The 14540-nt window shown below is 52.9% G+C and overlaps 1 protein-coding gene across 1 annotated transcript in view; it reads left to right on the top strand.

Moving 5' to 3' along the window:
* PAX7 (paired box 7) overlaps positions 1–14540 on the top strand; it is a 116211-nt gene that overhangs the window by 40626 nt on the left and 61045 nt on the right. The window contains exon 6 of the mRNA XM_053997398.1: positions 12065–12264. Within this exon, the coding sequence (XP_053853373.1) occupies positions 12065–12264 (200 nt within the window). The remainder of the gene's footprint in view (positions 1–12064; positions 12265–14540) is intronic.

Below are 14540 nucleotides of genomic sequence, written 5' to 3'. Positions count from 1 at the left end.
GGATCTCTCCCTGGCACTGGGATCTCTCCCTGGCACCAGGATCTCTCCCTGGCACTGGATCTGTCCCTTGCACTGGAATCTTTCACTGGCACTTGGATCTCTCCATAGCACTGGGATCTGTCCCTGGCACTGGGATCTCTCCCTGGCACTGGGATCTCTCCCTGGCATCGGGATCTCTCCCTGGCACTGGGATCTCTCTCCAGGATTGGAATCTCTGGGAATCTTCGGGCATGGTGGGAAGTGCTCCTCCTCCTGCGGGGTGATCTTTGCCCGCCGCGCCTGCCGCGCTCCCAGTGCCGCCAGAACTTCACATTTTTGTGAAACTGGTTCCTCTTCCCTGAAACGGAGAGGTCTGGAGGTGTCCGGGCAGGGCCGGAGCAGCAGGGGGGGCACAGGACAGGGTTGGGTTAGGTTTAGGTTTAGGCCTAGGCTTAGGCTTAGGCTTAGGGCTTCTGGCAGACCTGTGCCAGGGTTTGGGATGGGAATGTTACACAATCTTAGTTAAACTTTTGAAGAAGAAGGACTAGTTTCTGTCCTAAAACTTCTATCTTGCTTTATATATATTACTATATTCTATCACCTTAAACTCTGAGTCTTCTACTATGTGATATTAGACACTTTTATTTAAACTATGCACTAATAATCTTAGTTTTATTATTTAATTTTGGAAGCCCTCTCTACAGCTCCAGGTCAAATGCAGTGTTCTCTTGAGGGTCAGTGCCAGTCAGCACAGAAAGTCTAAAATTCCCAGTAACCAGGGCTCCAACAGGCTGTGGCTCAGGGTGGGATCCCAGCGAACTGGACACCTCAGGGTGTTCCTGGCCCTGGCCCTGGCCCTGGCCCTGGCCCTGGCCCTGGCAGGAGTGGCACGAATTGATGGATGCCAGCCCCAAACTGGAGCTGGGCACCCCCAGGGTGTCCCTGTCCCTGTCCTTACCAGGAGTGGCACGGACTGGGTGAATCCCAGCCCCAAACTGGAGCTGGGCAACCCCAGGGTGTCCCTGGCCCTGGCCCCGGCCCTGGCTGGAGCCAAATCCCAGTCCAGGAGTGGTACAAATTGATGGATGCCAGCCCCAAACTGGAGCTGGGCACACCCAGGGTGTTCCTGGCCCTGTTCCTGGCCCTGGCCCTGGCCCCGGCCCCGGCCCTGGCCCTGCCAGGAGTGGCATGGACTGGGTGAATCCCAGCCCCAAAGTGGGGCTGAGCGTGAGGAGGAGCAGCCGTGCCCAGCCCACGGAGCTGCCCCAGGGCCCAGGGGAGCTGTGCCAGGACAAACACGGACAGGGAATGTTCCCCTCTGGTCCTTCCCCCTGATGTCCCAACCCTGGTGCCGCAGCCACGCTGGTCCCTCGAGCCTGGCAGTGTCCCCTGCAGGCCGGGGAGCCGGGCTGGCATCCCTGTGCCCTACCCTGGAAACCCAGGGATGGTCCAGGATGGGATCCCTGGACATCCAGGGATGATCTAGGACTGGATCCCTGGAAATCCAGGAATTGTCTGGGATGGGACCGCCCATCCCTCATCCCTACCCCGTAAATCCAGGAATTCTCCAGGATCAGATAAATCCAGGGGTTATCTGGGATCACATCCCTCTAAATCCAGGGGTTATCCAGGATCAGATCCCTGTAAATCCAGGGCTTATCTGGGATCAGATAAATCCAGGGGTTATCTGGGATCAGATAAATCCAGGGGTTATCTGGGATGGGATCCCTGTAAATCCAGGGGTAATCCTGGATTGGATCCCTGTAAATCCAGGGGTTATCTGGGACTGGATCCCAGTAAATCCAGGGGTTTCCCAGGATAAGATCTCCCACCCCTGATCCACTGGGCTCTGTGCCTCCCCATGCCCAGCCCTCCCAGCCCATGGGATGTGTTTGTGCTGCTCCATGAGGAATCCTTGTGAGGGACCAGCAGGGCTGGAGCTGGGAAGGGAAGAAAGCAAAACAAAAATAAGGGAAACTCAGAGAAGGCGAGCAGAGCTTCTCTCCTTGTTGTTGTTCCTCCAGCCTGGATCCCAGCTGGTTTCCCTTTGCCTCCCACTTTGGGAGCACTGGTGGTGCCCTCTTCGAGTGGGAGAGCTGGGAAGGTCTGGGGTCCTTCCTTCCTTCCTTCCTTCCTTCCTTCCTTCCTTCCTTCCTTCCTTCCTTCCTTCCTTCCTTCCTTCCTTCCTTCCTTCCTTCCTTCCTTCCTTCCTTCCTTCCTTCCTTCCTTCCTTCCTTCCTCTTCCTTCCTTCCTTCCTTCCTTCCTTCCTTTCCTTCCTTCCTTCCTTTCCTTCCTTCCTTCCTTCCTTCCTTCCTTCCTTTCCTTCCTTCCTTCCTTCCTTCCTTCCTCCTTCCTTCCTTCCTTCCTCTTCCTTCCTTCCTTCCTTCCTTCCTTCCTTCCTTCCTTCCTTCCTTCCTTCCTTCCTTCCTTCCTTCCTTCCTTCCTTCCTTCCTTCCTTCCTTCCTTCCATCCTTCCTTCCTTCCTTCCTTCCTTCCTTCCTTCCTTCCTTCCTTCCTTCCTTCCTTCCTTCCTTCCTTCCTTCCTTCCTTCCTTCCTTCCTTCCTTCCTTCCTTCTTCCTTCCTTCCTTCCTTCCTTCCTTCCTTCCTTCCTTCCTTCCTTCCTTCCTTCCTCTTCCTTCCTTCCTCTTCCTTCCTTCCTTCCTTCCTTCCTTCCTTCCTTCCTTCCTTCCTTCCTTCCTTCCTTCCTTCCTTCCTTCCTTCCTTCCTTCCTTCCTTCCTTCCTTCCTTCCTTCCTTCCTTCCTTCCTTCCTTCCTTCCTTCCTTCCTTCCTTCCTTCCTTCCTTCCTTCCTTCCTTCCTTCCTTCCTTCCTTCCTTCCTTCCTTCCTTCCTTCCTTCCTTCCTTCCTTCCTTCCTTCCTTCCTTCCTTCCTTCCTTCCAAGTTTAATGAAGGGCAATAGGACAGCAAAGGTTGTTACGAGTGCCAAAACAACGAGTGCTGTTATCTTTGGGATACTCGTTAAACATTTTTTTTTCTATTCCATCAGTCTGTTGTATATTCACAGACCTTTCTGCAGAGTAAACTCTTTCTCTGAACCAGTTCATGTGTTTTCAGAATGGTTTCGCCTGGCTCCTCCCTGGGTCTGGTTTGTAGAGCATGAGTTTTCCTTGGTTGTGCTTTCAGTCCATTCTCATCACCCCCGGGTTTTGGGCCTTGGTCCGCACTGGGTTTAGACGGTGAGGGCTGATAATTGGAATACCTGTGCAGGTGTGCTCATCCTGTGTTCATTGCGTGTGATCCCATCCCAGCAGCATTTTAACACAAGCACGCTGATATCAGCTGTTGCACCGAGCTTAATTAACAACAGAAATAAAAGCTGTATCTTTATGATAAAGTTACTTTAACATCACACATATAAATCCGCTTCAATATTAGTGAAAAGCCAATATTTTAATATGCAATATTCAATTATAATATAACATTACTATATAATTTAATATCATTATAGAAATAATATAATTATAAATAATATACTATATGATTTTAGATTATTATATAAATAATATAATTATAAATAATATAATATTATATCATATCATCATATCATATCATATCATATCATCATATTATATTATATTATATTGCAATACATTGTATTATATTGTAATACATTATATTATATGGTAATATATTTTATTCTATTTTAATATATTTCATTATATTGCAATATATTCTATTATATTGCAATATATTATATCTATACCACCTCCCTCTCTCCCGGGCTGGATCCTGCGCCTGCCACAGGCACGAGGCCATGAATATTGAAGTGCCAGAGGGGCCTTTTATGGACCCCACAGATGTGCCGGGACTCGGGGCCGGCCCCATCACCTCGGGCCGCTTGAAAAGGCCGAACAAAAGCCCGGAGAGAGAGGGCGAGGGGCGGAGGGGGCAGGGAGGCGAGGAGCAGGAAAAAGTTGAAAGCGAAGAAAAGAGGGCTGGAGTTGATGGATATTCCATCTGTTTGTGTCCAGGGCATTCACAAAGGACGTGGCTCCCTGTCCGCCCTCCCTCCCTCCCCGGCTGCCGCCGCACGGTCGGGATGGGTCGGGTTTGTTCACTCTGGAAGGAGCGGAAAGTTCGGGGGGTTGTGACGGGTGTGGGGACAGGGCAGATCCTCAGGCTCAGCCCTGTGGATCCTGCTGTTCCCACAGGATCCCATCTGGGATCAGTTCAGCCCCGTGGATCCAAATGTTCCCACAGGGAACCTCTGGGATTCCATCTGGGATCAGATCCCTGTGGATCCCTGTGGATCCCAACCGAGCCTTTAACCAATGGACAATTCTGTCTGGAATCCTTTTATATGTTTATTGGATGTTATCTAATCTAAGCAGGTATATTAATATAAGTATACTTACATCAGCTATTTCATTAAGCTTAATTAACAGCAGAAATAAAAACGATATCTTTATGGCAAGGTTACTTCAACACTACAGGTATAAAATCTATTTTAATGTTTGTGAAAAGCCAATATTACAATATGTATCTATAACAGTGCTGGGAACAACAAAGTCACGGCAGGACAATTCTGCACCGCCTTTTCGGGCTCCTTGAGGCCCTGTTTGCACCTGGGTGGGGTTGGTTTGCTCCTGCCCAGGAAAGAGGAGCTGGGAAGGCCGGGAGAGCTCCAGGTCCGGTTTCTGGAGCTGCCGGTGGCAGGTGCAGCTCAGGAGAGGATAAATCCCAATGTTCCTCTGATCCCGGCTCGTTCCGTGTCCTCCTGGGGCAGCAGGAAACTCGGGCTGTGCCATCCCACCTCTCCTGCCCCACAGGCACAGCTTGGGATGGTGGATCCAGGGATTCCTCTGTGCCTGAATCCCAAAGATTCCTCCTTCCTGCCCCGCAGGCGAGGGCCAGGGCAGGATCTCAGCAGTAATCCTGGGATGGGTTGAGTTGGGTTGGGTTGTATTGTGTTGAGTTGGAAGTTGGGTTGGGTTGGGTCGAGTTGGGTTGTGTTGAGTTGGGTTGAGTTGGGTTGAGTTGGGTTGTGTTGAGTTGGGTTGTGTTGGGCTGGGTTCTGTTGAGCTGGATTGAGTTGGGAGCAGCTTAAAATTGATCCAGGTCCATCCTCCTGCCATGGGCAGTGACTCCTTCCACCATCCCAGGCTGCTCCCAGCCCCATCCAGCCTGGCCTTGGACACTTTCAGGGGTCCAGGGGCAGCCACAGCTGCTCTGGGCACCCTGTGCCAGGGCCTGCCCACCCTCACAGCCAGGAATTCCTACCCAATATCCCACCTAAACCCCTCTCTGGCAGTGGGAAGCCATTCCCTGTGTCCTGTCCCTCCAGCCCTTGGGAATTGTCTCTCTCCATCTTTCCTGTGGCTCCTTCAGGCCGGTGAAGGTCACAGTGAGGTCACTCTGGAGCTTTGGGATGGTTCAGCCTCCTCTCCAGGCTGAACTATCTTAAATCCCTTGGCCTTTCCCGCTGGGAGAGCTGCTCCATCCCACTGATCCCCGTGCACCAGGGCTGGGCTGGATGGAGAGGTCTGGAACAGGGGATCCTCTGTGGGGCTCTCACCTGGGGCTGCTCAGATCTTGCCGGCACCTTCTGAGCGGGTTTTCCTTCCTTCCTTCTCTCATCCCATTAAATCCCAGGCAGCCACCTCCAGGTGGGGTTTATGGAGCATCCCCGAGGCTGCAGCAGCTTCGGGGGGAGTTTGCTGCAGCCAAGTGCAGCACGAAAGGTGTGGCCACGGCCCAGCCAACCCCAATCCCACACCATCCCAAATCCCATTCTGTCCCCAATCCCTCTCCCTCCCCAATCCCATTTTTGTTCCCAATCCTGCTCCCTCCCCAATCCCATTTCATCCCAAATCCTGCTCCCTCCCCAATCCTATTTGTTCCCAATCCTGCTGCCTCCCCAATCCTGCTCCCTCCCCAATCCCATTTCATCCCCAATTCCTCTCCCTCCCCAATCCCATTTTTCCCCAATCCTGCTCCCTCCCCAATCCCATTTCATCCCCAATTCCTCTCCCTCCCCAATCCCATTTTTCCCCAATCCTGCTCCCTCCCCAATCCCATTTAATTCCCAATCCTGCTCCCTCCCCAATCTCATTTCATCCCCAATTCCTCTGCCTCCCCAATCCCATTTTTCCCCAATCCCGCTCCCTCCCCAAACCCATTTTGTCCCCAATTCCTCTCCCTCCCCAATCCCTTTTTTCCCCAATCCCACTCCCTCCCCAATCCCACTTTGTCCCCAATTCCTCTCTTTCCCCACCTCTCCCAGTTTGTTTTTAGGGTGGTGCAGCTGGCAGGGAGAGGGAAGAGAAGGGAGGGAAGAGCCGAGGGCTGGCGAGCAGCTCCCGTCCCCTCGCCCCCGTCCATCCCCCGTAATGAATGCGCTCCCACGCTGCCCATCCCGGCTCCCAGCGGCTCCTGCACCGGCTGCGGCTCCTTGTGGAGCATCCCGGGCTCAGGCTGAGCCTGGAGGGCCTCGCTGGGGCCGCTCCCTCCTAATCCTGTTGATTAATTTAACTCCGGGGCCAAGAGGAGCCCAGAAGCTGTGGCTGGAGAGGAGGGAGGCGGAGGAGATGGGAATGGGGACGGGGGACACGGCCAGGCCCTGACTGCAGACGGCTTTTCCTGGTCCCCTCCTCCAGTTCCAGCCTCCTCCTGCTCCTTCCAAACCCCTCCAAAGGGCTCCTGCTCGCTGTTCCCTGAGCTGAACCCAAGATTTTCTCAGGAATGGGACTCTGGGGCCATAATTCCCACATTTCCTGACGCTGGAATGAGCCCTGGGACAAGGCTTTCCCTGCACTGCTCCAGCCACTCCAGGGGGGTTTATTCCCTCTCCCAGCTCTTCCTGAAGGTGCAGGACTCAGCACTGCCCCACACAAACCCTCAGCAGGTCCACGGGGCCACTTCTCCCCTTGGCTCCCAAAAATTCCCCAGATGTTGGAATATCTCCCTTGGAACAGCGGGAAGAGCTTCCTTGCTGCATCCCTGCCGCTGCTCCCAGGATGAAGCCTCTGCCTTTTTATTCCTGAAATTACCATTTCTTTCTAAAAGCAAAGAGATTTGGGCAGTTTGAGCTTTTCATTCTGAGCTGCAGAGCAGTTACTCTGAAAAAGAGATGAAAAAACAATGGGATTGCTCCTAAAAAACCCAAATACAGCGGGATAAGCACGAGTCCTGTAACCCACATGCTTCTCTCCTGGCTGTCTCTTCTCTCCTGGTTTTCCCTTTTCCCTTTAGTTTTCCCTTCTCTCCTGGTTTTCTCTGCTCTTCTGGTTTTCCCTTTTCCCTTCAGTTTTCTGTTTTTCCCTTTAGTCTTCCCTCCTCTCCTGGCTTTCCCTCCTCTCCTGGTTTTCCCTTCTCTCCTGGTTTTCCCTTTTCTCGTCAGTTTTCCCTTTTCCCTTTAGTTTTCCTGTTCCTTGCCTTGTCCTGCTGGGAGGTTTTCCCCTCCATTCACTCCCGGCTCTGCTTTTCCAATCAATTTTCCCGGGATGAGCTCCCGGTGGAGCTGCTGCCGGCCAGCCCACAGCTTCCCATCCTTCACCCTTCCCCCCCAGCAAGGTGCTGCTGGAAATTTCTGCACCTTCCCCTTTGCAGGCTGCCTGTGCTGAGCAAGGCCAAAACACCACCGGGTCATTCCTGTGGCAAAACTCCCTGGAAATTTGGGTGAAAAAATTGTGTGTCCAATGCTGGCATCCGTCGCTCACACAGGGATGGGTTGGGAAAAATGAAGGGTTTGAGTCTGGGGTGAAGCCCCAGCTTTGGGATTCTCCACATCTTCAGAAAACCAATGGCACAGGAGCTTTAGGGGGAATGTGGGAACGGATTGTCCAGGATATTCCAGCTGGTTGGGAATGGCAACGACCTGTGGGGCTGGGAGGTGAGGGAGCTGCTCGTGGGGCGTGCTGGATGTGCCGGGAGCCCAGCCCAGCTGGAAAGCATTCCCTGTCCTTCCCCACATCCCTGCCTGACAGCAGCAGCTGCTCCGGGTGGAAGCAGCTGCTCCCAGGCATTCCCTGGGAGTTTTTCCTCAGTTCCAGCTTTGAGGTCGGGCTCTTGGAGCCGGGCACTTGGCACCAGGAGCTGTGGCTGCTGTTCCCAGCCCTTCCCGGCCCCCGGGGTCACTGGGGGTGGGGGGTGGCTCCCGCTGGCTCTGGCACGGCTGGAAAATGGGGATAGCGCCTGGCGGGAGCCGTCGGGAAGCTTGGGAATAGAGAGGTTTATCCTGGCGCTGGTATTGGTTATCTCAACCCTTTTCACCCCAGAATCACACCATGGTGGGGACAGAGGGTGACAATCCCTCGTCCTCTCCCGAAACCTCCTGGACAGATCAGGGAAGGGAGCTGGGGGGGTTCCCTGCGCAGGTGAAATTTGGCACACATCCTTTCCCGGCTGGTTTTCCCTGCCCCTGGGGAGCTCGGGATCCCAGAGCGGGATGGGACGAGCAGCCGAGCTCATTTGTGATGGAGCGGCTCCGGCGAGGAGCTTCAGGGAATGTGCTGGAGCTTTCCAGATGTGCCTTTGCTCCTCCAAGGCCCAGATGTGCGGGCTCCTACCTGCCCTGCATCATCTGGGGCCCAGATGTGCAGCCCTGCTGTTCTCAGGCACAGATGTTCCTTCTCCTGGAGACTCCAGACCTTCCCTGGAAGATCCTAAAAAATCCAAATACAGCAGGATGAGCACGAGTCCTGTAACCCACGTGCTTCTCTCCTGGCTTTCCCTTCTCTCCTGGTTTTCCCTTTTCTTGTCAGTTTTCCCTTTTCCTTTCAGTTTTCCCGTTCCCTGCCTTGTCCTGCTGGGAGAGAGGACAAATCCCAAAAATCTCATTTAGAAACAAATTCTGGCCACGTGCGGGAGAACTTGGAAAATTTTTAGGATTGGTTTTTTTTGGATCTTTAAAGTGTGGGGCAGGTGCTGCCCCTCTGAAGCCGTCAGGGAATTTCTCACTGATTTGGGGGGAGAAATTCAGAAATCAAAGGGTTTGGATCTAAAAGCTGAACGTGTTTAAGGCATTTAACAGGATGCCAGAGCCCAAAGGAGGGAAAACCTCTCCAAGGAATGTTTTTTCCCCCAAAAAGCAACCCCTGGAGCAGAACTCCCCTGAATCCAGCACCTTCTCCGAGGTGCCAAAAGCCCTGGGACATAAAAGGAATTTTGTCAGGAATGCAGAGGCTTTTTGTGGTGATCTCAGTACAAACGAGGCGGCTCCAGGGGACTCTGTGCCTCCCACCCCTCAAACCCCCCAGCAGCTGTCGGGAGCCACAGCTGCAGCTCCCAGCACTGCCAAGAAAAAAAGCAGATTTTTGGGTGATGATAATATAGGAGCTGAACAAAAAAGGGTGAAAAAATAGGCTGGAAAACACGGTTAGAGACTTCAGGGAAATTTATGGTCAGGCTGAGCTTATGTAAGCCCTGCTTTAATCCTAAATTAGCAAAGGTTGGCCCAAAAGAAAAAGGACTTTGCTGTGAGCACGATTTGGTTCTGGCTCTCAGCGAGGCTGGGTGGTTCCTGTGGAAAACAACAGCCAGGCTCGGGAAGGGAAAAAAATCAATTAATCCAGTGAATCCCCTGTTTTCTTGGGAAAGAAGGAAAAGGTGGCAGGGCCAGAGCTGTCCCCAGCTCAGAGGTTTCCCGTGTCCCATTGTCCCTTCTCTGCTGCCCTGGACTGGGGGCACATTTGTGGGCTGAGATCCTCCAAACTCAACATCTGCACCCCGTAGGGAACCCGTAATCCCCACATGGAAGATCTCTGGAACCGGGATTGCTCCAGGAGAGACAAGGTTGGAGTTCCTGCTCCTCCAAAAGCTGCTGAGGACCTGGGGGATATCCATGTGGGGCCTTCTGCTTGATCTCCAGCCTAAAAACATGGAGCAAACCCGGGTTTATTTATTCCAGCTGCACTCCTGTGGGGTCACCAGAGCCTCGGGAGGCCGCGCCTGGTGCTGGGATCAAGGCAGGGAGAAGGGAAAGGGAAAAGTCCAGGTGGAGGAATAAGTGACTGATTAAACACTGGGAAAGGACTGGATGGCATCTGAATTCCATAGGAAATTTGGGAGTTGAGGAACTGAGCTGTCTCCTCTGGGCAGCCCAACCTCCAGCAATGCTGAGCTGGAAAGGTTTTTCCCATCTGTGAAAATTCCCAGTTGTTCCTTTTTTTTTTTTTTTTTCCTTCCTAAGTTTTAAAAACTGAAACCTTCAAGCCTAACCCTTGATAAAACATGGGAGGAAATTGGGCAGCACAAGTCAAAGCATCATTTGTTGACAACATTTCTGTTCCTGCCTTTTTCGGGGCAAAACGGGCAACTCTGAGACAGGAATTTCCAAGGAAAAATGGAAATAAGCCAAATGCTGGAAACTCTTTTTTCTGTAACAATTTGAATCAGGGACTATGAGCTCCCCTTTTCCTGCGAGAAGTTTTCATTTTCCAGGGTTTTCTTTGCAATGTGGGGAAAACAGTTGGTAGCAAGTGCTATGAACAGCATAAAACCAGTGGATGTTCTGTCCACAGGACAGAGAAACTGGAGATTCCTCATCCCTGGAAGTGTCCAAGGCCAGGTTGGACGGGGCTGGAGCAACCTGGGATGGTGGAAGGGCTGGAATGGGATGAGATTTAAGGTCCCTCCCAGCCCAAACCAGTCTGGGATTCCAGGATTACCATGGCTGCAGAGACAGGGACTGGGATTCCAGGATTCCCATGGCTGGGGAATTGATCCCAGGATTCCCATGGCTGGGGAATTGAGGTACTGCAATTCCAGGATTCCCATGCCTGGGGAATTGATTCCAGGATTCCCATGGCTGGGGAATTGAGGCACTGCGATTCCAGGATTCCCATGGCCATGGAGAAAGGGACTGGGATTCCAGGATTCCCATGCCTGGGGAATTGAGGGACTGGGATTCCAGGATTCCCATGGCTAGGGAACTGAGGCACTGGGATTCCAGGATTCCCATGCCTGGGGAATTGAGGGACAGGATTCCAGGATTCCCATGGCTGGGGAACTGAGGCACTGGGATTCCAGGATTCCCATGCCTGGGGAATTGATAACAGGATTCCCATGGCTGTGGAATTGAGGGACTCCTTTTCTTCGATATTGGGAAGAAATTCCTCCCTGGAATGGAATTCCCAGAGAAGCTGTGGCTGCCCCGTTCCCTGGAGGTGCCCTGGGGCGGTGGGAGGTGTCCGTGCCCATGGCAGGGGGTGGCACTGGATGGACTTCGAGGCCTCTCCAACCCAAACTGGAATATTATTACCGCTGCAATTAATGAAGGAATGGGACCATTTTTGGGCTGATTTATTACTCAGATCAACATTAGCAGGTGTGAGATTTATGAGAGTAAGTAGCCAGTTATAGCTCAAGAGCAGCCACGAGTTCTTTGCTACAAGACAATCTACAACTTTTTAATCTAATGGACAGATGTCACAACGTTTATTTTGTTTTTCTAACTTACCACTTTCACTTAATTTTGCTGCATTGTGGATACTTTTACCTAACAGGCTGTTGTTACACGTATGCACATATTCTAATACATAGAATATAGTTATAGTCATATTCTAATATATAGAATATAGTTACAGTTATATTCTAATATATAGAATATATTTATACTTATATTCTAATACATAAAATATATTTATAGTTGTATTCTAATATAAAGAATATAGTTACATAGTTCTAATATTCTATTAGAACTTCTAAACTCTAAGCTTAGTCTATTTAACTACGCTCCTATGTTAAAAACCCTTCACCATCTTATTAATACAGTTTCTCATTTACTTAAGGCATATTCTTACAACTGTAGAAAGCTAAATTTATGATTTTTCTGCCTAATGTCTGTGTATTATATTTTTACATTAATCCAGTGTATAGCCTTTTTACATCGATCTAATTTGCATTAATCTAATGAATCTATTTTTACACTAATCTAAGGTACAGCCTTTTTCTAAGGCTGCAGATCAAACCCTTCAGTGCTTGTGGAAGTTCCCGTTTTTCCGATTCCCACACGGGAAGGTTCACGATTCCAAGCTTTCTTTTGCTGACTTTGCCGGGCTCTTTCCCCTTCCAGTATTTTTCCCCATGGGACTGAACCCCCTCTCCCGATGTCCCTCTCCGCAGGGAACCGCCTGGACGAGGGCTCGGACGTGGAGTCGGAGCCGGACCTGCCGCTGAAGCGGAAGCAGCGCCGCAGCCGCACCACGTTCACGGCGGAGCAGCTGGAGGAGCTGGAGAAGGCCTTCGAGAGGACCCACTACCCCGACATCTACACCCGCGAGGAGCTGGCCCAGCGCACCAAGCTCACCGAGGCCCGCGTGCAGGTAAGGCCCGGCCTAAGCGCGCGCGGCCCGGCCTAAGCCTGCGCTCCATGGAGTAACCCTGTGCAGCCCCGGCTTAACCCTGCACAGCCCAGCCTAACCCTGTGCACCCCAGCCTAACCCTGCACAGCCCAGCCTAACCCTGCACAGCCCAGCCTGACCCTGCACAGCCCAGCCTAACCCTGCACAGCCCAGCCTGACCCTGTGCACCCCAGCCTAACCCTGTGCACCCCAGCCTAACCCTGCACAGCCCAGCCTGTCCCTGCACAGCCCAGCCTAACCCTGCGTAGCTCAGCCTAACCCCTCACACCCCAGCCTGACCCTGCACAGCCCAGCCTAACCCTGCACAGCCCAGGCTAACCCTGCACAGCCCAGCCTAACCCTGCACAGCCCAGGCTAACCCTGCACAGCTCAGCCTAACCCTGCACAGCCCAGCCTGACCCTGTGCACCCCAGCCTGACCCTGTGCACCCCAGCCTAACCCTGTGCACCCCAGCCTAACCCTGTGCATCTTGACCTAACCCCAGGCTCCCCTGCTTAACCTCACACAGCCCAGCCTATCCCCATGCTCCCCGCCCTAAGCCTGCTCATCCCAGCTTAACCCCACTTTCTCTGGCCTAACCCCATGCACCCCAGCCTAATCCTGCACTCCCCGGCCTAACCCTGCTCACCCCAGCCTAACCCTGCTCAGCCCAGTCTAACCCCACTCTCCCTGGCCTAACCCCGTGCAGCCCAGCCTAACCCTGCTCTGCCTGGCCTAACCCTGCTCAGCCCAGTCTAACCCTGCTCACCCCAGCCTAACCCTGCTCAGCCCAGTCTAACTCCGCTCTCTCTGGCCCGGAACGCAGCTGCTCCTTCGCTGCCTCTTCTTCCCAGAGCAAAACCTTTGCTTGAACGGGGTTCAAACAATCCAATCAAAGCAGATCCATCCTGGAAACTCCGGCTGGGATGGGCACAGCCAGTCATGGCATTCCTACCGTTTGATAAGGGTGGTTAATTAGGATTTCTGACTGGTACAATGGGGTGTTCAGTTGTCCCAGGAGCTCACCCCATGTCAGCCCCAAGGGCTTCTCGGCCCTGTTTTCTTCTCAGATTGTGGCTGGAAAACGAAATGTTCTTCTCCTTGGCAATACGGCTCGGCAGCGCTTCAGGGATGCGTTAGGAGGTCAGGGATGCGTCAGGAGGTTAATTCTTGCCCCAATATCTTGGGGAAATGTAGGAAAACCACCAGGAGCTATGTAACTCTGGGATGGCATCCCACAGAGCTAGGGGGAAACCCAAAGATCCCAAACCCTTGGAGAGGAGCTGGGAATGAGGCGGCTCCAAGGTGGGAGCCGAGGTCAAACCCAGCTCTGCCTCAGGTCCCGTCCAGCTCGTCCACATTCCCACGGATTCAGAGAGGCCCTCTGCGTTTGGCCTCTCCAGCGGTACCAGCTGCAGGGTTTGCATCCCCGGTGGGACCAGCAGCCAGAGTTTGGCATTTTCTCTTGGAGGCCATCCCTCCGCCTGCCCGGGGGGTTTATTCCCGGCTGGAGCAATCCCATATTTCCCAGCCCGGCCCCGCGGAGCAGATCGGATTTTGCGACGTTTGCAAGTTCCGCGTGTGAATTTTCAGACAAGTTTGGGGTTTTTTTTCCCCCCTTTGGATCTCCGGAGAGCACAACAAGGGCAGGGGGGAGGGTGGGAGAGGGGAGGAGCGGGAAGAGAGGGTTTGGAGCCGGGAATTCTGACATGGACACGATTAATGGCCCTGGCGGGAGCGGCACACAGAGCCCCTTATGTGTCCCACATAAAGGCTGGGCCAGCGGCGTGTGCAAACAGCACCGGGATCGGCAGATCCCGGGATAATGGAACCCCTCGGGAAGGGGGAGGGATTGGGGAGTGGGGATTGGGGACTGGGAGGGTTACAGCAGTGAAATGGGGACCCCCGCAGTCCGTGCTCCCAGCAGGAACCCCGGGCCCTGTCAGAGCAGGGAAAGGGCTCTCGGGGCTCTCTCCTGCTGGAGAAACGCTCCTGAAATGAGCTTTTCCAGAGGAAAATGAGCTTTTCCAAATGAAAAAGAGCTTTTCCAGAGGAAAAAGAGCTTTTCCAAAGGGTACCGGGCTGGGTTTGCCTGGGGGTGTCGGGATGAGGATGTGCTCACCCAGGAACTGCCCAAGAGTTTTGGGGTTTTCCCCTCTGATGTTTTGAGGTTTTGGGGTTTTCCCCTCATGGGAATAGGGATGTCCCCCACTCCTGGTTAAGGATTTTTCCCAAAGAATTGTCCAGCACTCCCAGCA

This window comes from Vidua macroura, chromosome 23 (assembly GCF_024509145.1).
Source record: "Vidua macroura isolate BioBank_ID:100142 chromosome 23, ASM2450914v1, whole genome shotgun sequence".
In the NCBI taxonomy this organism is placed as follows: domain Eukaryota; kingdom Metazoa; phylum Chordata; class Aves; order Passeriformes; family Viduidae; genus Vidua; species Vidua macroura.
Note: the sequence above shows the minus strand (reverse complement) of the source record. Positions and strands in the feature narration are given on the sequence as shown.